Consider the following 22404-nt stretch of genomic DNA (forward strand, 5'->3'; position numbering starts at 1 on the left):
AGACACTCTGTGACCAAAATGGTACTGAAACAGAGGATGACAGACTAAAGGCCGAAATACTAAATGTCTTTTTCCAAAGTTGTTTCACAGAGGAAGATTGCACTGTAGTTCCTTCTCTAGATTGTCGCACAGATGACAAAATGGTAGATATCGAAATAGACGACAGAGGGATAGAGAAACAATTAAAATCGCTCAAAAGAGGAAAGGCCTCTGGACCTGATGGGATACCAGTTCAATTTTACACAGAGTACGCGAAGGAACTTGCCCTCCTTCTTGCAGCGGTGTACCGTAGGTCTCTAGAAGAGCGTAGCATTCCAAAGGATTGGAAAAGGGCACAGGTCATCCCCGTTTTCAAGAAGGGACGTCGAACAGATGTGCAGAACTATAGACCTATATCTCTAACGTCGATCAGTTGCAGAATTTTGGAACACGTATTGTGTTCGAGTATAATGACTTTTCTGGAGACTAGAAATCTACTCTGTAGGAATCAGCATGGGTTTCGAAAAAGACGGTCATGTGAAACCCAGCTCGCGCTATTCGTCCACGAGACTCAGAGAGCCATAGACACGGGTTCACAGGTAGATGCCGTGTTTCTTGACTTCCGCAAGGCGTTCGATACAGTTCCCCACAGTCGTTTAATGAACAAAGTAAGAGCATATGGACTATCAGACCAATTGTGTGATTGGATTGAGGAGTTCCTAGATAACAGGACACAGCATGTTATTCTCAATGGAGAGAAGTCTTCCAAAGTAAGAGTGATTTCAGGTGTGCCGCAGAGGAGTGTCATAGGACCGTTGCTATTCACAATATACATAAATGACCTGGTGGATGACATCGGAAGTTCACTGAGGCTTTTTGCAGATGATGCTGTGGTGTACCGAGAGGTTGTAACAATGGAAAATTGTATTGAAATGCAGGAGGATCTGCAGCGAATTGACGCATGGTGCAGGGAATGGCAATTGAATCTCAATGTAGACAAGTGTAATGTGCTTCGAATATACAGAAAGATAGATCCTTTATCATTTAGCTATAAAATAGCAGGTCAGCAACTGGAAGCAGTTAATACCATAAATTATCTGGGAGTACGCATTAGGAGTGATTTAAAATGGAATGATCATATAATGTTGATCGTCGGTAAAGCAGATGCCAGACTGAGATTCATTGGAAGAATCCTAAGGAAATGCAATCCGAAAACAAAGGAAGTAGGTTACAGTACGCTTGTTCGCCCACTGCTTGAATACTGCTCAGCAGTGTGGGATCCGTACCAGATAGGGTTGATAGAAGAGATAGAGAAGATCCAACGGAGAGCAGCGCGCTTCGTTACAGGATCATTTAGTAATTGCGAAAGCGTTACAGAGATGATAGATAAACTCCAGTGGAAGACTCTGCAGGAGAGACGCTCAGTAGCTCGGTACGGGCTTTTATTGAAGTTTCGAGAACATACCTTCACCGAAGAGTCAAGTAGTATATTGCTCCCTCCTACGTATATCTCGCGAAGAGACCATGAGGATAAAATCAGAGAGATTAGAGCCCACGCAGAGGCATACCGACAATCCTTCTTTCCACGAACAATATGAGACTGGAATAGAAGGGAGAACCGATAGAGGTACTGAAGGTACCCTCCGCCACACACCGTCAGGTGGCTTGCGGAGTATGGACGTAGATGTAGATGTATTTTCAAACCAGCTAAGCCTGCGACAAAGTAACTTATAATCTGGTATATGTCTTGTTCTTTAAGTAGGTATAAAAGAATTTCCTTCTAAAAGACATGGATTTTTTTAGCTTGAAGAGGAATATTTCATATATAAACATACAAGAAATTGTCATTATGTCAAGGCTTTCCAATAAAGATATGCATGACTGCCTACTATTTGTTCCCACCACAGCTCAGATTATTTTTTTCCGTAGCTGCAATATACTGAGGAGATTTGCTTTCTCAGTAGCCCAAAATCTTATATCATATCTTACAATGGATATAAAATATGCATGATAAAGAACTTTTTTAACAGAATGAAATCTTCACTCTGCAGCAGACTGTTCACTTATATGAAACTTTCTGGGATATTTAAACTGTGCGCCAGACCAAGACTTGAACTCAGGACTTTTGCCTTTTTCTTATAAGCTAAATAAGTTACTTTATTTAGAACTCTCACTGCATAACCAAAACTGTTTAATTGCTTCATTAAGCAATCCACAAGCAGACCATGAAAAGTTTTTGCTTATAGTAATGCCAGATATTTAACAGAGTTTGCAGTGATCAATTCTTGCTCTCACAATTTAACTGCGTGCCACGTAGATATATTTGTGTTTAGGTGTGTGTAAATATGTGTATCCAATCAGTTCTGAAGGATAGAAGAGAAATGCAAGGCTGCATGAGTACGGGAAATATAGAAGCAACATGTAGGAATATGGAGATATGGAGAAAAGACAAGCACCTTAATGGGAATAGAACTCAGATAGCAAGAAGAAGAGAAGGCTGAAAGCTGGAAGGCATTTACAGAAGGGCTACACAAGAGAAATAGATGTGATGACAATATAACAAAAAGAGAAGATGAAATAAACAATGAGATGGGAGATATGATATTGTGAGAAAAATTGGACAGACTTCTGAGAGATGGAAGTCAAAACAAGTCTCTTAGAGTAGACAACATTGCCTTAGTATTACAGACATCCATGAAAGAGTCAGTCATGGCAAAACTACCACAACTTGAATGCACGATGTGTAAAGACAGGTGAAATACTTTCAGACTTCAAAAAGAATGTACTAATTCCCATTCCAGAAAAGGCAGGTGCTTTCAGGTGTGAATATTATCAATCATCATGGCAGCAAAATACTGACATGAATTACGTACAGAAGAATGGAAAAACTGCTAGAAGCTGACCTCAAGAAACAGAAGTTGGTATTCTGGAGAAATGTATAAACACATGAGGTCGTACTCACCCTATGACTTATCTTAGTTGGTAGGCTGAAGAAAGGCAAACCTATGGCCATCCCATTTGTAGATTTGCAGAAAGCTTTCGACAATGTTGACTGGAAGACACTGTTTGAAATTCTGAAAATAGCTGGTGTAAAATACAGGAAGCCGAAAGCTATCTACAATGTGTATACAAACCAGAGTGCAGTTACAAAAGTCAAATAGTATGAAAGGGAAGCAGTATTCAAGGTTGTAGCCTCTCCCAGATGTTATTCAACTTGTACACAGTGCAAGCAGTAAAGGAAAACAAGGAGAAATCTGGAAATAAAACTAAAGTTCAGGGAGAAGAAACAAAAATTTTGCAGTTTGCTGATGACATTGTAATTCTGTTAGAGTTGGAAAAGGGCCTGTGACAGAAGTTGAACAGAATGGACAGTATCTTAAAAACAGTTACGAGGTATCAACAAAAGTAATAGAATGTAGGTGGATTAAAACACATGATGCTGATAGAATTATATCAGGAAATGAGGTACTATAAATAGTATATGAGTTTTATTATCGGGGCAGCAAAATAGCTGACGAAGTCACAGAGACAATGCCAAGTGGCGTACCGCAGCCCCATGCCAAGTCGACAAATGTGAAACAGGAAACAAGTAGCAAAACCATCTCACACCTAACAAGCTGCACACCCAAAGAATTCCACTGATTTGAAACAGTGAGGGATTGATCTACAGGAGTCTCTCTGCTAAAGACGAAGCTTCACTGCTGCATCCATACCAGATGACTTAAATAACAAGGGAACTAAACTTACTGTTACCAAAGAACATAGTGTGGCACCACAAAAGAAAAATATGCGGAGGACTGCACATCTAGCAGCAGAATGTAAGACTCCTAAAAACAAAGAAAACTGCATCTAAGTAACATGAAAAACAAAGAACATATTAATGACAGAGCAGAAGAGAACAAGGAAATTTCAGATAATTTTATGTACAGTCAAGACAAAGAGGATGACAGAAACATCATTTCTCACAGATCAAATAGTAGACAACAAAGTATGGATGACTCAACAATTAACAACTGTCTGTTTTGTTTTGTTTTGTTTTAGGGCACAAAAACAACTGTGGGTCATATGTGCCCAAGTCCAAACTACAGAACATGAAGACAGAGAGGAATTAAAAAATGACTACACATCAATCCCAATCGACATAAGAGAAGACATCTAAAAACAGGGACATGGAGAAAGGGCTATAAAACACACCATACAGAAACGGAGGTCCAAAACTAAAAATTAAACGGCCTTCACCATATTGTACGATGGATAAAATGTAAAACATAGTCGACAGCCTGTGCATCCTTCGATAAAACAGCTGATAACCCAGATGGAAAACCCAAGCTGGAAAGTAAACAGATAAAAAATGGGCATTCCACCATGGCAGACAGTTAACCCTTGGGTGCAATGTGCACAAAGTGGTAGAAGAGCTCCAGTTAACGAATGGTGATGGCTAAAAAGGCAGTGCCCTATACACAACCTAGTTAAAATGACCTGCTCCCAGCAGGAAGTCTGAGAGGAGGTCGTTCAAGCCGCTGGGAGAGGCTTAATAATATGGAACTTATTCCCATGAAGAGAGGGGCAATGGCAATACCAAAGGGACACCACCTCCTGACAGATGGCAACACAGAGATCATCGGAGGGAACATAGAAACTAGTGGACTGAGATACGAGGACTACAGCCTTGGCAGCAATGTCACCAGCCTCATTTCCTGGCGGACTGACATAAACATCACCATGCCCCCATCAAGAGTGAGCAAATGACAGTTTTCCTGGACCTGTTGCACTAAGGGATGGGAGCTGTACAGCGCACAGACGCTTTGAAGGGTGTTGAGAGAGTCTGAGCAGAAGACACAAACGAAAAGCCTGTGTCACCAGATGTACTCCATGGCCTGATACTGGGCGAAGAACTTGGCTGTAAATACTGAGCAATGTGCTGAATGCAGATACCGAAAAACATTGGTTCCAATGACAAAGGCACACCCAACACCATGGTGAGTCCGAGAGCCATCAGTGTACATAAAGGTACTATCGCGAAGTTCCATGCGAGGTCGTGAAATTGAAGGCATTACAGTGAGGATGGAGTACCATCCTTAGGAAGTGAATGAAGGTCAAGGTGAACATGGGTCGCCGCACGAAGCCAAGGAGGTGAAGGGTTCACAACCACTGGGAAAGTTGCAGGTAGTGTGAAATTAAGCCACCGAAGCAAGTGCCGAAAGCCGACTCCAGGAGGTGACAGAGAGGACGGACGTGTGCCATACTGGCAAACAAAGGAGTTATCAAAGGAGGTGGCATAGGATGGGTGGCCACGCATGGCAGAAAAACGGCTTGCACACCTGCTAAGGATAGTCACAGTGGTAGGACAGTGGTAGTTCAGCAGCTTCAGCATGTAGGCTCTCAACCAGGCTAGCGTAAAAGGCGCCAGTGGCGAAACGGATGCTACGATGGTGGATAGTGTTGAGACAGCGTAAGAGGGACGGACATGCAGATGAATAAACAAAGCAACCATAGTCTAGTTTCGAACAGACAAGGGACTGGTACAAACGGAGGAGGGTGGTTCCATCTGCACACCAGGAAGTACCATTCAGGATACGTAGGACACAGGGATCGTGTCCAGCGGGCTGCCATGTAAGACACTTGGGAGGACCAAGAGAGCTTCCTATCGAGTAAGAGCCCCAGGAATTTCATAGTTTCAACGAACGAAAGAGCAACAGGCCCAAGATGTAAATATGGTGGAAGAAACCAATTGTGCCACCAGAAATTCATACAAATGCATTTGTTAGTGGAAAGATGAAAGCCATTGTTGATGCTCCATGAGGAAAGACAATCGAGACATCACCGAAGACACACCTCAATGAGACAGATCCATGGAGAACTGCAATAGATGGCAAAATCATCAACGAAAAGGGACCCAGAGGTACCTCACAGAAGACAGGCCATTATAGGGTTAATGGTGATAGTAAAGAGGACGACACTCAGGACGGAACCCTGAGGCAAACCGTTTTCCTGGATAAAGGTGACCGACCAAGGCAGAACCCACACACACTTTCAAACTTGGTCTTTTAAAAATTCCTCAAGGAAACAGTGCAGGCGCCCACGGAAGCCCCACGTGTAGAGAGTATGGAGGATACCATTTCCCCAGCAGGTGTTGGATTTTCACAGCAAACCATTCATGACATGGGTGGACAAAGTGACGAGTTGGTCAACTGCAGAACGGCGCGCTCGAAATCCACACTGTGCAGTGGTTAGTAAATTGCGAGACTTGAGCTACCATACCAGCCAGGAATGAATCACATGTTTCATCACCTTGCAAACACTGAAGGTGAGAGATATCGGGTGATAGCTAACAGGAAGGTGTTTGTCCTTACCGGACTTAAGTATGGGTATGACAGCTGCTTCACACCAGTGCCTGGGAAACGTGCCCTCTGCCCAGGTGCGGTTGTACATATCAAGTCGAAAGTGCTTGCCTGCAAGAGAAAGGTGCTGCCACATCTGAATGTTGACAGCATCTGGCCCTGGGGCAGAGGATCGGGATGAACTGAGAGCATGATCTAGCTCCCTCATATTAAATGCACCAGTGTAACATTCAGGATTCTGAAAAGAGAAGGGTATCACCTGAGCCTCCTCTGTTCATTTCCGATGGAGGAAGGCTGGGTGGTAGTGGGAAGAGCTCGAAATTTCTGCAAAATGGCGGTCCAAGGTGTTGGAGACAGCAACAGGGTCCACAATGACATCGTCTGCTACTGTCAGGCCAGAGATTGGGAAATGGAACTTGGTCCCAGAGAGTCATTGGAGGTTGGTCCACATGACAGAGGAAGGGGTGGAACTGTTAAAGGAACTAGTGAATGAAATCCAGCTGGCTTTTTTCCTATCCCAAAGAACGCGATGACTCTGTGCACACATCTGTTTATAATGAATGCAGTTTGCCATCAGGGAATGACGGTTAAAAACACGGAGAGCACATCTCTGCGCGCGAATTGTGTCGCAGCATGCCTCAGTCCACCAAGCGACTGGGACACGGCATGGTAAAGAGGAATTGCAAGGAATGGAACGTTCTGCAGCAGTCAGGATAACGCTTGTAAGATATTCCATTTGGTCATCACAACTGGGGAAATCTTGTTCTTCGAAGATCGCCAGGGAGGAGTAAAGCCACCAACCAGCCTTCATAAGCTGCCATTTGGGTGTGCACACAGGTGGGGTGGGAGTCAGCAAATGAACAGCACATGGGAAATACTCACACGAGTAAGTGTCAGAAAGAATGGACCACTCGAGACGCTGGGCAAGCTGGGCTGTGCAGAAGGATAGATCCAAATGGGAATAGGTGTGTGAGGAGTCAAAACGGAATGTGAGTGCTCCTCTGTTAGGGCAGAAGAAGTTAAGCCTAAGTTGATTACGAAGGGCAGCCAAGAGGGCACCTCTCTGAAAGGTTCTGGGAGAACCCCAAAGGGGACAATGCGCATTCAAGTCACTGAGTAGCAGAAATGGGAGAGGTAGCTGTCCAATAAGCTGGAAGAAGTCTGCCCTGGTGTCATCGAATATAAATAGTACAAAGGGAAAAAGTCAGGTGAGGAAGGAAAAGGTGAACTGCAACAGCTTGAAGATTGGTAGTCAGGGAGATAGGTTGACTATGAACATCATCCCATATGAGCAGCATGACTCCCCCGCAAGATGGAATGCCGACCTTGGGGGGAAGTTCAAAATGGACCGGGAAGAAATGCAAGAACTCAAAGTGGTTGTGAGGACACAATTTTGTTCCCTGAAGGCAGAATACAAGGGGACACTGCAATTCTAAAAGCAGCTGTAAATCTTCTTTGTGAGATTGAAGGGCGCAAAGATTCAATTGGAGGAGAGTCATGACGAGGAAAAAATGAAGGAGTGTCACCTCAGTGGTTGCTGAGTGCCAGCCTGCGAAGACTTGCTGCTATAGGACACAGAGACAGGAGGATGCTGCTCCATGAGGTCCACAGAAGCATTGGCTTTCTTGTGCTGTCAGTCTGTGGAGTCCAACGCAGAAAAATGATTGGTGGTGTGCACCAGCAACACGGAGGCCCGGCCGGGTGAAGGTATCACGTGGCGACACCATCAAGAGGATCTTCGAGTCGGTGAAGGAGTATACCATTTGCCATTGTTGGACTTCTTCGAGCCCAGTTAGCAGATGAAGACTCAGGCGTTGCCTGGCTAGAGGGATGTTAGAAATCTTCATGGGAGTACTCCTTCTGGCCTTTCTGGCCTACTGGTTGTGTAGCTGGTGGCTTCAAACCTTGAGGTGAGAGTTTAATGGCTTGTTGCACAGCTGGACGAGGGGATGGCGACGCTACCTTGACACAGGGCGATTTCACAACCTAAGAGCTGAATTTGAGGTCACATGTCTGTGTTGCCATGTGTTTCATGGTGCGAGATGTAGCAAGAACAGAACTATTAGTGCCAGACAATAGAACACAGGATTTGCGATTAGCCAATAACTTGTGAGCGATTGGGTGAGGCATTTTTTCCTTTACTCGGATCTCCTGGACAGCCTGCTCATCCAGATACATGGGACAATCTTGAAGGGAGGTGGCGTGGCCACCAATGCAGTTGATACAGTGGGGAGAAGGAGGCGGACAATCACCCTAGTGCACATCCCTACTACAGGTTACACATTTGGCTGGGTGTCAACAAGACTTTTAGTGTGGTTGAAAAGATGACACTGGTAGCAGTGCACCAGATTCAGAATGTATGGTCGGACTGTGATAATTTCATAGCCTATTTTGATTTTGGATGGAAGCACCACTCTATCAAAGGTGAGAGAAAGAGTGTGTGTGGGCACTAAGGGGGAATCTACCTTTTTCATCACCTGATGGGCAGCAATGACACCCTGATCAGAGAGGTATGATTGGATTTCGGCCCCAGTCAGACCATAGAGCAGTCTCGCATAAATAACACCATGGGAAGAATTCAAAGTTCTACAGGCCTTGACATGAACAGGATAGCCTTGGAGAAGCGAGGCCGCAAGCAGATGTTGTGCTTGAGAATCAGAAGTAGTCTCCAAAAGCAAAGTGCCATTACATAAATGGGAGTAGGATTTGACAGGGCCGGCAACTGCATCAACACCTTTCTGAATAATAAACGGATTTACCGTTGCAAAGGACTGACCATCTTCTGTACGTGAAATCATGAGAAACTGTGGTGCAGCTGGAAGGGTCTTTGAATCGCTAGCCTCATTCCGTTTTCTTTCATAGACATTGATTGTGAAGATGATTGGCTCATTGTGCCCCCACGATTGCCAATGTCTCCGATGACACGCTCCTTCCAACTGGGAGCCCCATGCATAAGGGGGCGCACCGCCTTAGGTGATTGTTCACAACTCCTGAACACCTGACAGAGGAACCAATCAGCAGTTTGGGAAGGTAGTAGCTCAGGCAATCACCCCTCCCTGCACCTGGCCTGTACCAGGCAGTACATGTGATTCCTAACTGTCGACCCGTGGGCTGAGAATTACGCTTTACCCAATCATCTGTTACGTGTCAGACACATGGGCCGGTCTTCAGGAGCGCACGGGAAGGAAGAAAAAAAAGGGGAACCTCAAATGCTGAAGCAGAGGAAGGATAGGAGAAGGGAAACAAAGAAAGGAATAAGGCACGAAAAACAGTGGAGAAGAGTGTTCTTATGTCAACGAGGGACAATGCAGAACATTCCCAATAACACACCAGACATGATCCTCAAGGGAGGGGAAAAAGAATAGCAAGAGCATAGACATGCACCACGGAAGGGAAAAGATGCTGCACAGGCTGGGGCCCTGTGGTAGCCAAGCACGAACCCGCCAAAGAATGGCAAGCACCCTGGTGGGTGGGGGGGGGGGACAGTTTTAACAATGATGGGCTGCGTAGAAGATTATATGGAGAAAAGCAAAAAAAGAACACTTCAGATAAAATGGACTGGGCAACTGAAATGTAAGATATGGAACATTATGTGACAATGGCTGATGACACACTTCAAATAGTGATTGAGAATGGAAACGATGGTGAGTGACCCCTTGTACTGCACTCAGATTCACTGTAATAAACTGCAATGGAAAATCTGTGTCAAAATTATTATATAAAGAAGACTTAATGTTAAATCAGTGTTCATGTCTAACAGTTTTCTTTTTCACATTAACTGGAAAGGCTGTTACAAAGAACAACACAATTGTATAACATAATGACTACAAATAACAACAGGTTTTGGAGTTTTCTAAAATTAGGTACCTTGAAAGACTTCTACAATGCTGATACCTATGTAGCCTACTGCAGGAAGTAATCATAGACAGATTTAATTTTTCCAGGTTTTAATGCAATTTTATATGCGATTTTTGAAAATGAGTGTGGGACTGCAGTTTCAGTGAATGACGGCATACCTGTAGAGAATCTCTCTGTTTTACAATCCATCTCTTAAAAGACAACCTGGAAAATCTTTTGATTGCAGAGTAGTGGAACTGCGTACTACAAGCAAAAGAGCAAATCCTAACTTTAATTTTTTGCAAGAATTGTGTGACTTTGTAAGGAACATAAATCTAGAAGATACTTGGGAAGTGCTGTACACTACAACAGTTAAATTTAGATACATGACAAGTCTTGCAGCAAGCAGAATTGATTTTTTGTGTATCAGAGTGCCTTACACAGTAAGTGTCTTCAATAGACACAAATCCAACCAGTTTTTCAACCACTGTGGAGTATGTTGTAGCATCAACCTAGCCAAGCAAAAAACCTTCTGTGCCCAAGCGAGGACACTGGAAATTGAATGTAAGTGTCCTTGACAATAGGGTTTTAGATGAATCCATAGGAATGATTTGGAACAAGTGTCTTGGATCAAGAACAATATACAGCCCAACATCGAATGGTGGACTACACTCTCAAAACAGAAACTGTGGATGACAATGATTAAATATGGAAAATAAAAAGCCAGACTTATGAAGAACATCACAGAATTCTATTACTTTTATTTGAGAGAACTCTATGTTCAGCCCGTTTAGTCTAGTCAGCACTTTAGACAAATAAAGGAAATGAAAGAAATTTTAATGAAGTTAAAGAGAAAACTGATCAACAGCTTGAAGATAAAATCCGGGTCACAAAACAAATGTAGAAGAAAAAACTGCCTCCTTGTATTATTTCATATGGTAAACAAAGAACAGAAGGAGCAAACAAGGAAATTCTTGTGGAACAGAAAGAAAGAATTAAAGACATTATCCAGTTTTTAAGGACTTATATTTTACAGTTGAATACAATGAGCAATTTGCAGAAATATGTCTCAAAGGTACTGACACTGTAACCACAGAAAAACAACAGAGAGATAATGACAACATATTCCACTGCGAACCTTCTGGATGTCATTAAAACCTCCACATTGAACAAGACAACACGGCCAGATGGACTACCAGTTGAATTTTGCAAAAGGTTTTGAAATATCGTCAGCAATAAGTTTTCTGATGTAATAAATGAAGTAACCAACGGTATCTCCTTACCTCCAGAATTTAAAGAAGATTTCATGATGTTGGTGTGAAGAACAGATGAAATAAGTAAATTGTGATATACTTTTGTTAAACTGTGATTACAAAATTACTACATGTGCAATGAAAGTCCACTTGACTACAATACTGCAATGAGTGATAGGAAATGACCAAACAAAAACGTAATTCGGACATTGTGGAAGATCACAAATTCTACATTGTGACATTTCTATAAATAATTCAACAAAAAAACACAGGAAAGAATTTGGTGACATGTTACAAATAGTATTTTGCAAGGAAGGAATAGGATGATGTTTTGTATGAATCACTGTAGTACAAAAACTTGCAGTCCAAAAGCATGAACAATGTGTATAATCAGTGTAACGTTTTAGCAATGTGGTAGATGCTATTCATGATACAGACTTTCAAAAGAAAGTAAAAATTTCCTTACTTTTATTGCTTTGATTAATTTATTTTTCATTCTCCAAAAATTTTCCTTTTATTCGTATATGAAGAACTTCCAATAGCTTTGAAACAACTAGCTGCTTACAAGGGAAGACAATTATTACTTTTCCTCATGTGGAAAACTTTTGAGTTTATTTTCCTACTTGTAATATGTGTCTTCCTGATTTATTACCTTTAAATTACTTTCTGTTTCATTTTACTATGAAGAACTGGTAAGGAAAATCCAGATGGCATTCCAGGACTGTACTGGCTATGTGCAAACTGGAGAGGGACAATCATCATGGTTCCATACCAAGAGTGGAGTCCAGCAAGGCAGTGCACTGTCCCCACTAATTTTCACCACTGTTATGGATGATTTAATAAATATGACATCATAATCTGAGTTGAAACAGAAGAGGAAGTTCAGATGAAATTAAACATACGGAAATCCAAGTTCCAGAAGTACAACCTCCACATCAGTAAGACCAAGACAGTGGTCATGGTAGTCAGCAGAGATGGCCGCTCTGCAAGTATGCTGGAGTGAGCAGACAATTTTCCACACATTGGAAGTATAATCTCCAGGAATAATTTGATTAGCCAGGAGTGCAAAAGAGTACTGAATTCTATTGGCAAATGAGAACCTTTTTATTAGATGACAAGATTCCAGAAAAAGCGAAATTAGTGATGTTCAGTAGCTACTTCGTACCAATATTGACCCACGGTATTGAAGCCTGCATCATCAAAAAGAGAGAGTCATTGAGGCTCCATCAGTCAGAAATGAAACTCCTCAGATCCACTTTCCAGAAGTTTAAGGTAAGTTAAGGAATGAGGAGGTGAGGAAGAAAGCTGGAATGAAGACATCTCTTTTACACAGAATCAGCACAGCCAGACTACAGTACTATGGGCACCTAAGGTGGTTGGGGACTACAAGAACAGCCTGAATCAATTTTGAAAGAGAGGTGAAAGGAAAATGCTTCGAAGGAAAGACCCAGAACCCATTGGCTGGTCATGAACAAGGAAGACCTCACTGCCAGAGGAAGGACAATGGATGACATACTCCATGACAGACTGCTCATGGACAGAAGAAAGTGGAAGAGGCTCATGAACAGTATCTGATAAACTGGAACCACACAATAGTGATGATGATGATGACAGCGAAGATGATGTACTATGAACAGTTTTTATCTGGAATTAAAATTGTTGATTGAAAACTATTTTGTACACAAAATGAAGCATCAATAAAGTGTTTATTAAAAAAGAAAGAAAAATAAGTTACTACCTTTGATTAAGATCATGTCCAGTAGTGATAGCAAAAATGTAAAATCTCTATCTCTCTACTGTATCAAAATGCAATCCCTGAAAGATCAAAATTGTGTTTCATATTGGGACAAAAATTCAGTCAGCAGACTTCTCAGAATGGACCTGCTACATCTACATGAGAGCTCTGCAATACCCTTCAGTGCCTGGCAGTGTGTTCCTGAAACCACCTCCAGACTGTTTTTTTGCTGTTAGACTCTCAAAAACAATGCGCAGGAAAAATGAATACTTAAATCTTTCTGTGCGAGCTCTGATTTCTCTTATTTTATTATGATGATCTATTCTCCCTATGTAGATGGGTGTCAACAAAATGTTTTTGCAGTGAGAGGAGAAAGTTTGTGATTGAAATTTCATGAAGAGATTCCAGTGCTCCGAAAGAGACTTACTTTGAATGGTTGCCACCCCAACTAGGGTGTCATATCCGTGACATACTTTCCCGTTTCATGATAATACCTTTCTTTGAAATTTTTGTATGTCATCCACCTAAAACCTATGTGTCAAGGATCACATACCATGCAAAAATTATCCCCAGAGCGGATGGACAAGCATAGTGTAGACAGTTTCATCAACATAACTGTTGCCTCTTCTAAATGTTCTGCCAATAAAACATAGTATTTGGTTTGGTTTACCCACAACACTATCTATGTGACCATTCCAATTTAAGTTGCTCGTAATCATAATCATTGGGTATTTAGTTGAACTGATGGCCTTTAGATTAGTGTGATTTAACGTGTAACTAAAATGTAATGGATTCCTTTTATCGCCATACTCATATGGATGACCTAGCACTTTTCATTATTTAGTGTCAATTGCCACTCTTTAAATCATACACATATCTTGTCTAAATGACTTTGTAATTGATCTTGATCTATTGACAATTTTAAATTGTCTCCTAAATCATTTATACATACTAGGAACAGCACAGGGCCTGTAACATTTCATTGGGGAGTGATAGCAGCTATATCGCTAAAGGGTCCAATTATGTGCATAACACTGGAGGTCCCACTACCAGCAATCCTTTGTGAATGCCTGGATCTTTCAGGCTGAGCAGCTTCCTCCGAAACAGTACAAGTGACTGCATCTGGCTCAGGATCTTTGTCAGCCACAGACAGTGCCTGAAACCTGTTTGTCAGGAAAACCAGGGAGACCTTTAGATCAGCCTCCTGGGAAGTTTTTTGCTGCCTGCCACACCTTTAAATGACCTCCCACTTGACCACAGGCGAGGGAGAACCTCAATGACGGCAGTAACCAGAGCAGCCACAGCAGTGGACCGATCAGGGGACCAGTGAGATCTTCACATCTGCTCCCCCTCAGCGATGCTCACAGGCTTCAAGCTGTGTAGCACAGGCTAGTACCACTTGGAGCTGTGAGCGGTCACCAACTCAGCTTGCATCCAACCACAGCAATCACTGTCCCTATCCATACTAAAGACATCTCTTTCTCTCACAGGGACATTAGTCCAGAAAATCTTTGGCTAGTTAAGGAGGAGTTCATTTTGATTATCAGTGTTTCGCAGTTTCAACCAATATAAAAGGTTTATTACACAATCACTGATAAAAATACTTAAGTGGCATTAAAAATACTTAAATGGTATCAATCACAATACAATAATTGTTGTAAGTATTGTAAAAGGTGTATGCATTTTATCTGACTCACCAAATAGGTCCATCAACTTATCCATGATGGAGATACAGTTTTGATATACATGGACAAAATATACCTGTAAAACAAGAGGCTAAAAGTAACAAGCGAATTTCAATTGCAAGGCAATAAGGCAATTAATCAAAAGAGGAAAAAATGTTCACATCAAAAAGCTTTGCAATATGCTGTATTATGCCCAGTGATCAAATTCTTGTCTCATATCACAGTTATTTTGTTAAAAAATTTGGAAAATTTTGATGTTGATTTCAAACTGCGATATTTAAATTGGTTATAATAATTTTCTGTTAAATTCAGTAATAATAGTAGTAATGATAATAATGGGCAGACAATCACAATTATAATCTTAAAACTATAGTCACTATTGTGCACCTCACAGAAATCTTTTGAAGTGTCAACTATGAAATGTAACAACCAGTTGCATAGTTCCATTTTATAATCGCAAGGACTATGAACACAACTGTATTTAATCAAGCATTTTGAGTGTATTTAATTGGTTTCAATTTCTGACCCTTGTTAGCCTCTTATTTGTGTTGTCCATATTTGCCATACCTCTGACGAGTTTCTTTCTGTAATATATTATGTAATGTTGCCCCAGACAATGGATAGACAGATAACTGTGTGCCACCAGTTGCTGAGATTATCACCAGAGTGGAACTGGCAGTGAGACTCTTTTATTTATAAGTACTACAGATACGACATTCTAGATCAAAGTCAAATCTACACCAGTTGGTCATCTAGACATCCTTATTCCTTGCACGTACAGCGGATACATAACTAAAATTTGTCAGACTACTTGACAAGTGACTGTTGATGTAGACAGTGTTTCTTGCATGCACCTTATTTTCTGTTGTCTAGATCTTTATGTAGACAACACGTTAGTTCATGCTTGGTTAAAAAAAACTGCCAAAGCATTCTCTGGCGCAAGTCTGCAATTAACGCCTTCACATCACAATGAATATTTAGTAAATAAGCAGTGAAAATTGGCACAGTTTTGCTCGTCATTATTTGGTGCTATCTGTATGGTGCTGTTGTCCGAGATTTATCAGAATTCATTGAATACTTTGTGGTCACATTCAAATTTGTTCTGTGCCGAAGTGTCATAATTAAAGAAAGGGCTACAGGACAAATTTTGTGCAATCATACACCCGGATTCTTTCTAAACTCTAATTAAATAATTCTTACGTGCCATACGAAGACAACCACGCTCAAAACTAGGATGGTTGATAACCACCGAATGATGTTTGGTAGACACACATTGTTTTTATAAAAAAAAAAGTACAAGCGATGCTAGGCCGGGTTGTGTTTTCGGTCTACGAATAAATCCTAATGGCATGAAAAACGGAGCAATTGTCCAAATATCAACTCGTGCATCACTGCCGAATTACCTTCGATATTGTTACGAGCAGAAACTCGTGTTCTAATTTTTTAATTACGAATTTGAAAGGAAATGAAACATTCATCCCCAACAGTGCTGCAATATGATTATTATTATTTTTTCTAAGTGTTGCCATTCCCGTTACACAATCACACAATGACTGGTGTACACAGGAAAATAGGGCTATAACAAACATAACCAAATTGACAAATTATATTGCTAACCTTTAATTACACTTACAAAATTAAAAATTACAGTACACTTCTCAAAAAAGAGTAACATAACAGGTTCCCAAAATATTAGGCGATGTTTTTGATAATAAGCGCAATATATAACAATGACATACACAAAATTCTAACATAACTACAACAGATAAAATTGAGTTTCGCGCGTACAATCCATATATCAAATCACAGCGCCAGCGCCACATTACAAAATCCCAAAGATGAACATCAACGAGGCACGCCTCCTGCAAAGATATCCATGTGTGAAGACAATGTATTACCACAGTCTATTGCTATATGGTATTACGTGATTTTAAACCATGGAGGTAATAAGAAGGGAGTCACAATTACGTCACTAAGGCCGGTATTACACTATCAAATTTCTTTGTCCAATATCTTTGTCAAAGAAATTTGATGGTGTAATAGGGAACTTTGTCAAATGTTATCAAATATTTGATCCAATCTTGGGCCTCACTGTAGATTTGATCAAAGAAGTCGCTTGTCTTTTGTTCACTGAAATGCGATATGTTCCCACGTGGAGCGCTAGCATCGCTGCAGCGTTCTGTCATGTGTGCTTGTAAACATGGTCCGAAAATGCAATTGGTGTGTGGCGTCTACCACAAAATTAATAGAGATGTATGAAGCTGATGAGGCGCTTTACAATGTGAGGCACCCTGAATATAAAAATAGATTAAGACGATTGGAGAGCTACAAAAATATTATTAGCCGTGACATACGGCCTGGGTGCACGGCTGGCGACGTTAAATAGAAAATTGATGGCCTCCGCACAATTTACTCCTACGAGAAAGCAAAAGTACGTATCGGCATATTTCTTCCTTTTTATTAACGCAAGTAAAGTTTACACGACATACAAATGATTAGCATTAATTTGTTCACTGCAGCAACTTGAAGCACACAATAATGTTTACATAACCTACAAGTAGTTTACATTATTTTCATTGCTATTATTGGAGATGGATAAAACCAAAAGTGGAGCCAGTGCACAGGCGGCGTCCACTCCGCAAGTGTACTGCTTCCACATGCTAAAGTTTCTCGACCAGGCCACAGAGGCGGACGAGAGTGTCTAATATCGAGAGCACAGAAAGTGGAAGTGAACGAGGTACACCAACATTCGAAGAAATGTTTGAGGTATGTACATTTGTTTACATTTTACATAACTAAATGTGATTATCTCACCAGGTCACTTTCCCAGCGCCATTGTAAAATGTCTTAAAGTATTCTCTTAACTGATTAAAATTCTTCTGGGTATTATGCCACATCATTGCTAAAAATAATAATAAACTAAAACCGACGTTTAGGCCGAATTGCAACGTCTTTCCTCAGGGCATGACTGGTTTTGCATTGGGATAGGTGCTTGTATTTATTACAGACTATCTATGTCTGACGTCACTGTTGTAAAACTTATAATTGGTCCTCTAATATGAATGGCTAGTCATGACGTAAGAGAAGATGGAAGGAAAGAGGCTATTCGTGATGTCCATTTCATCAATGATTGGTAGCTGTCCGCCAATCGGCATTCGTCTTCTGGTCGGCAAGTTTTCCTCCTGGTGTGCATGGAAGTGGACTGACAGTTGCTCTACAGCTGTTTGTGCAGATACATCCGTGTCCCATGTGGCTTCTACCCCGCGACATCTCACGGCCCGTTGGACTGGGATGGCCGGCAGCCAGGACACCGGGAGTTTGTAGCCATCTTCTCTGTTGATGTTGTCAGGCTACTTAATAATTTCGATTGCCTCCCGTATTTTGTGTTCTCGCATCCACGATTCTTTTGCCAGTACTTGGGCTTCCTAGAACATGATAGGTTGTCCACAGTCACAGTGGTGTTCCGCTATCGCCGATTTATTATGTTGTTGTAATCGTCGATCTTATCCCAGTCGTTCACTGATAACGTAGCTGACAGCCATAAATATGAAGGACTGGGATAACATCGACCGAATAACCCACAACCAGGCCTGCATGGAGGAGGCCTTGGTCAGCAGTTAACAGAAAAAAAATTTGAGGAGCTAATGGGAAACAAACACCACTCACAGCTAAGTCTGGATACAACTCGTACTGTGGTTAACATCTCAACACAGACCATCAGTGAGGCAGCAACGTCAGTTTTGTCCAAAGGATTAAACTTCGCAGTTACGTCCACAAAGATTCCCACAGAAGCGGTCATTCAGTCTGTGGAGGCGTCAGTCTACCAAGTACCACATGTCGAAAGAGAAAAGATAAGGCAGGAAACTGTAAGAATTTTACAAACAGCAAAACCACCCAGAGCCAATATCACACATGAAGAAATACAGTCCATAAAGGAGCTCAGGAATAACAACGATATTGTGGTCCTACATGCAGACAAAGGAAACGCTACAGTTCTGATGGACACTTCTGAATATGAAAAGAAGATGAACAAACTGGTAAGCGATCCCATTTACAGAGTACTAAGGAGTGACCCGACGGCGAGGATAGGCAGAAATACGAAGGCCCTTAGAAAGGCCTCGAGAATTGATCCTGACACAGCCAAGAGACTAATCACCAAGGTGCCTGTTCCTCCTAGAATCTACAGAGTACCTAAGCTCCATAAGGAGGGTTATCTGCTGAGGCCCATAGTGAATGGAATAGATTCACCTACGTATTATGTTGCGAAACATCTGGCACCTAAGTTACGCCATCTTGTGGGACAAACAGACTCCTACATGAATGAGTCTTCCTGCTTCATACATCTGATTAGGGAACAGCGAATAAAGCCATCAGACATTATGGTCACTTTTGCCATCAAGTCTCTCTTCACTAACGTACCCATTGAGGAGACTATGCACATTCTACAGGATCGGATCCCACCAGATATCTGCGATCTAGTGCGCTTATGGCTGTCATCTATGTACTTCACCTGGCGGGGAAAATATTACTAACAGTTAGATGGAGTGGCAATGGGTTCCCCGCTCTCCCCTGTAGCTGCAGACAACTTCATGGAAGCCTTAGAGCAAACAGCCCTACCTTCTCCTCCGTTACGTCTCAGTTGTTGGCTACTATATGTGGATGACACATTCATTATCTGGGAAACTTCCTCCAGCACTTAAATAGCCTGCACAAAAATATAAAGTTCACACATGAGACTGAAAACAATGGTACGTTGCCCTTTCTGGATGTGGAAGTATACAGAGCTGCCGAAGGTAAACTGGGACACAAAGTGTACCGGAAACCAACGCACACTAATCGGTACCTGCACGCGGAGAGCCACCAGCACCCAGCTCAAAAGTATTCTGTTCTGCATACGTTAACTGCCCGAGCCTACTGGATAAGCGATGAAAATATCAAAGAAGAATTAAAGGAGCTACAACACATGTTTTGTGCCAATGGCTATGATGACAACATCATAAGAAAGGTAGCTAAAACCAAAGGGACTAGAACACGACAAGAAGGCAAAGAAGAGAAGCTTCCACTGGTACACTTACCATATGTAAAAGGCGTCAGTGAACGGCTAGGCAACGTCCTCCAGTGACAAAGTTTCAAACTGATTTTTCTAAGCAGTCACACGATCCACGAAATGATAGGTTCCACCAAGGATGTAGTCAACAATCTTAACACTGCAGGTGTTTACAAACTGTAATGTGAGAGCAGAGCTGCCTACATAGGAGAAACAGGGAGACCTGTTAGCTTATGAGTAGCAGAACACGAACGCTATGTACGATTACAACAACATAATAAATCGACGATAGCGGAACAGCACTGTGACTGTGCACAACCTGTAAGATTCCAGGAAGCACTAGTACTGGCGAAAGAATTGTGGATGCTAGAACGCAAAATACAGGAGACGATCGAAATTATTAAGCGGCCTGACAACATCAACAGAGAAGATGGCTACAAACTCCCGGCATCCTGTCTGCCAGTCATCCCAGTCCAACGGGCTGTGAGTTGTCGCGGGGCAGAAGCTACATGGGACACGGATGTATCTGCACGAACAGTAGAGCAACTGCCAGTCCACTTACGCGCACATCAGGAGGAAAACTTGCCGACCAGAAGCCAAACGCTGATTGGCGGACAGCTACCAATCATTGACGACATGGACATCCACAAATAGCCTCTTTCCTGCCATCTTCCTTTACGTCATGGCTAGCCAATCATATTAGAGGGCCAATTATAAGTTTGACAACAGTGATGTCAGACATCGATAGTTTGCAATAAATAGAAGCACCTATCCCCATGCAAAACCAGTCTTGCCTTGAGGAAGGCCGTTGCAATTCGTCCGAAACGTCGGTTTTACTTTATTATTGTTGATAGTTTTTAGCAATGATGTGGCATAATACCCAGAAGAATTTAAACACTATGACACCAGCCGAAGAAGCCTACATTCTTATATTATCTAACTGCTCTCCTGAGTACTGGATGTCCAGAAGCAGCTTGGCAAGCTGTTGGTTCCATTCGCTGTAGGTCCTCTGTGCTTTGTGTCTCAAGATAAGTGCAGTCTCCTGCTATGGCAGACACTGTTTCCTGACGAGTGTACCAGTGTTTTCTTCTCTCAGTTAACAAGTTATGCAGTGTGCAGGTAGCCAGTGTAATTGTGGTAACATTTTCTGGAGGCAGATTAATGGTAGTAAGAAAAATCCTGAAGCGACTTGCAAGAATGCCAAAGCTGCTCTCCGCTAATCTTCTTCCTCGTGACAGTCTGTAATTGAAAACCTTTTCTTCCTTTGTGATTCCTTTTAAGGGGTATGGTTTCATAATGTTGTGACTCAGAGGAAAAGCATCATCTGCCAATACAACCGTTGGAGGTGTAATCTTTGTGTTCACAAGCTTCCTGCTTTCAGGAATGTTGAGAATAGATCGGTCAATGAGATACTCCCGTAGTTTGCTTTTTGAAAACACTCCAGCATCACCAACACTCCCATTAGTCCCTACATCAACATACAAAAATTTGTAGGAAGCATCTACCATGGCAAAAAAATGATACTGTTGAAGGATATGTAATTGAAAAAGTGAGATCCACTAGCTTGTAGGCATTTAATATGAGTATGCTTTCCGTCCATTGCTCCTGTAGTGTTATAACAGTTCCACCTCTTCTCGAAATCCTCTGCAATGCGCTCCCACTCTTCTCTGCTTGTGGGTAGCTGTAAATAAGATTTTTGTATGTGCAAGTAAGTATGTAATTAATGGCTTTCATTTCTTATTTTATAGCATGAAATGCAGGCTCAACAAGAACCTTCAGTCACATGCAATGAGCCACAGCCACAGCTCCAGCATCAAGAGCGGCCTCCCACAAAAATAAGGAAAGGCACAACAGATGTTGCAACAGACGTCATTGTGGAGGCCACCAGGACATTGAAGGCTGTGGCTGATATGGCCAGGAATCTGCCCCAACCTGTCCAAGAAGACCGCTACAGTGCCCGTGCCATCCACATCACAGCTGAACTGCGTGAGATGGATAATGTGAGTGGTAAGGAATTTACAACGGGCACAATACATGGTTTGCAGCGATATTTGATGGACAGATGAGATTTGCTGCATGCGACAACTCAACAAGCACAACCGTCCGCCTCTGGATATATCCAGGTTGCCTTGCAGCAGGCTGGTATAGAAGTTTTTTTAGCTCTCCAGTCTTCTTAATCTATTTTTGTAGTCAGGATGCCTCATGTTGTAAAACACCTAACCAGCTTCATACATCTCTATTCATTTTGTAGTTTCGGACACCAATTGGTACATGCTGTGTTAATAAAATAAAATAAAAATTATTCTTAATGAATATAAAGTGTATTGAACATTTATTTACCTTCAGTCATTGGTCCTTTAGTGCTTTATAAATTGCTTCACACGTTTCAGGTATTATTTTACTTAATGAGCACTGTGGAATTCAGGTGCTGTACTGTAAGGTAGAGTAACTTTTCTCCTGTAGCAAGGAATTGGAGTGTTACAGTGAGTCTGTCTTCTGCAGATATAGCAGTTCTTAAGCGAGTATT

The 22404-nt window shown here is 41.8% G+C and overlaps 2 protein-coding genes across 6 annotated transcripts in view; one reads left to right on the top strand and one right to left on the bottom strand.

Moving 5' to 3' along the window:
* LOC126163007 (Fanconi anemia group A protein-like) overlaps positions 1–16638 on the bottom strand; it is a 250025-nt gene extending 233387 nt beyond the window's left edge. For 3 of the 5 annotated variants that reach the window (XM_049919870.1, XM_049919866.1, XM_049919865.1), the window contains exons 1-2: positions 16464–16638; positions 14843–14906 (exon numbers count right to left, since the gene is read on the bottom strand). In XM_049919870.1, the coding sequence (XP_049775827.1) occupies positions 14843–14906; positions 16464–16505 (106 nt within the window). In that variant the 5' untranslated portion in view covers positions 16506–16638. Of the gene's footprint in view, positions 1–14842; positions 14907–16447 lie in introns of all 5 variants that reach the window. The other 2 variants (XM_049919869.1, XM_049919867.1) reach the window with 2 other exon arrangements.
* Positions 16639–17022: 384 nt separating this feature from the next.
* Positions 17023–22139, top strand: LOC126149268 (uncharacterized). Its single transcript, XM_049915805.1, has 2 exons — positions 17023–17596; positions 21626–22139. The coding sequence occupies exons 1-2, from the start codon at positions 17588–17590 to the stop codon at positions 21941–21943; spliced, it is 327 nt and encodes a 108-aa protein (XP_049771762.1). The 5' UTR covers positions 17023–17587; the 3' UTR covers positions 21944–22139.
* The last annotated feature ends 265 nt before the right edge of the window (positions 22140–22404 follow it).

This window comes from Schistocerca cancellata, chromosome 2, assembly GCF_023864275.1.
Source record: "Schistocerca cancellata isolate TAMUIC-IGC-003103 chromosome 2, iqSchCanc2.1, whole genome shotgun sequence".
In the NCBI taxonomy this organism is placed as follows: domain Eukaryota; kingdom Metazoa; phylum Arthropoda; class Insecta; order Orthoptera; family Acrididae; genus Schistocerca; species Schistocerca cancellata.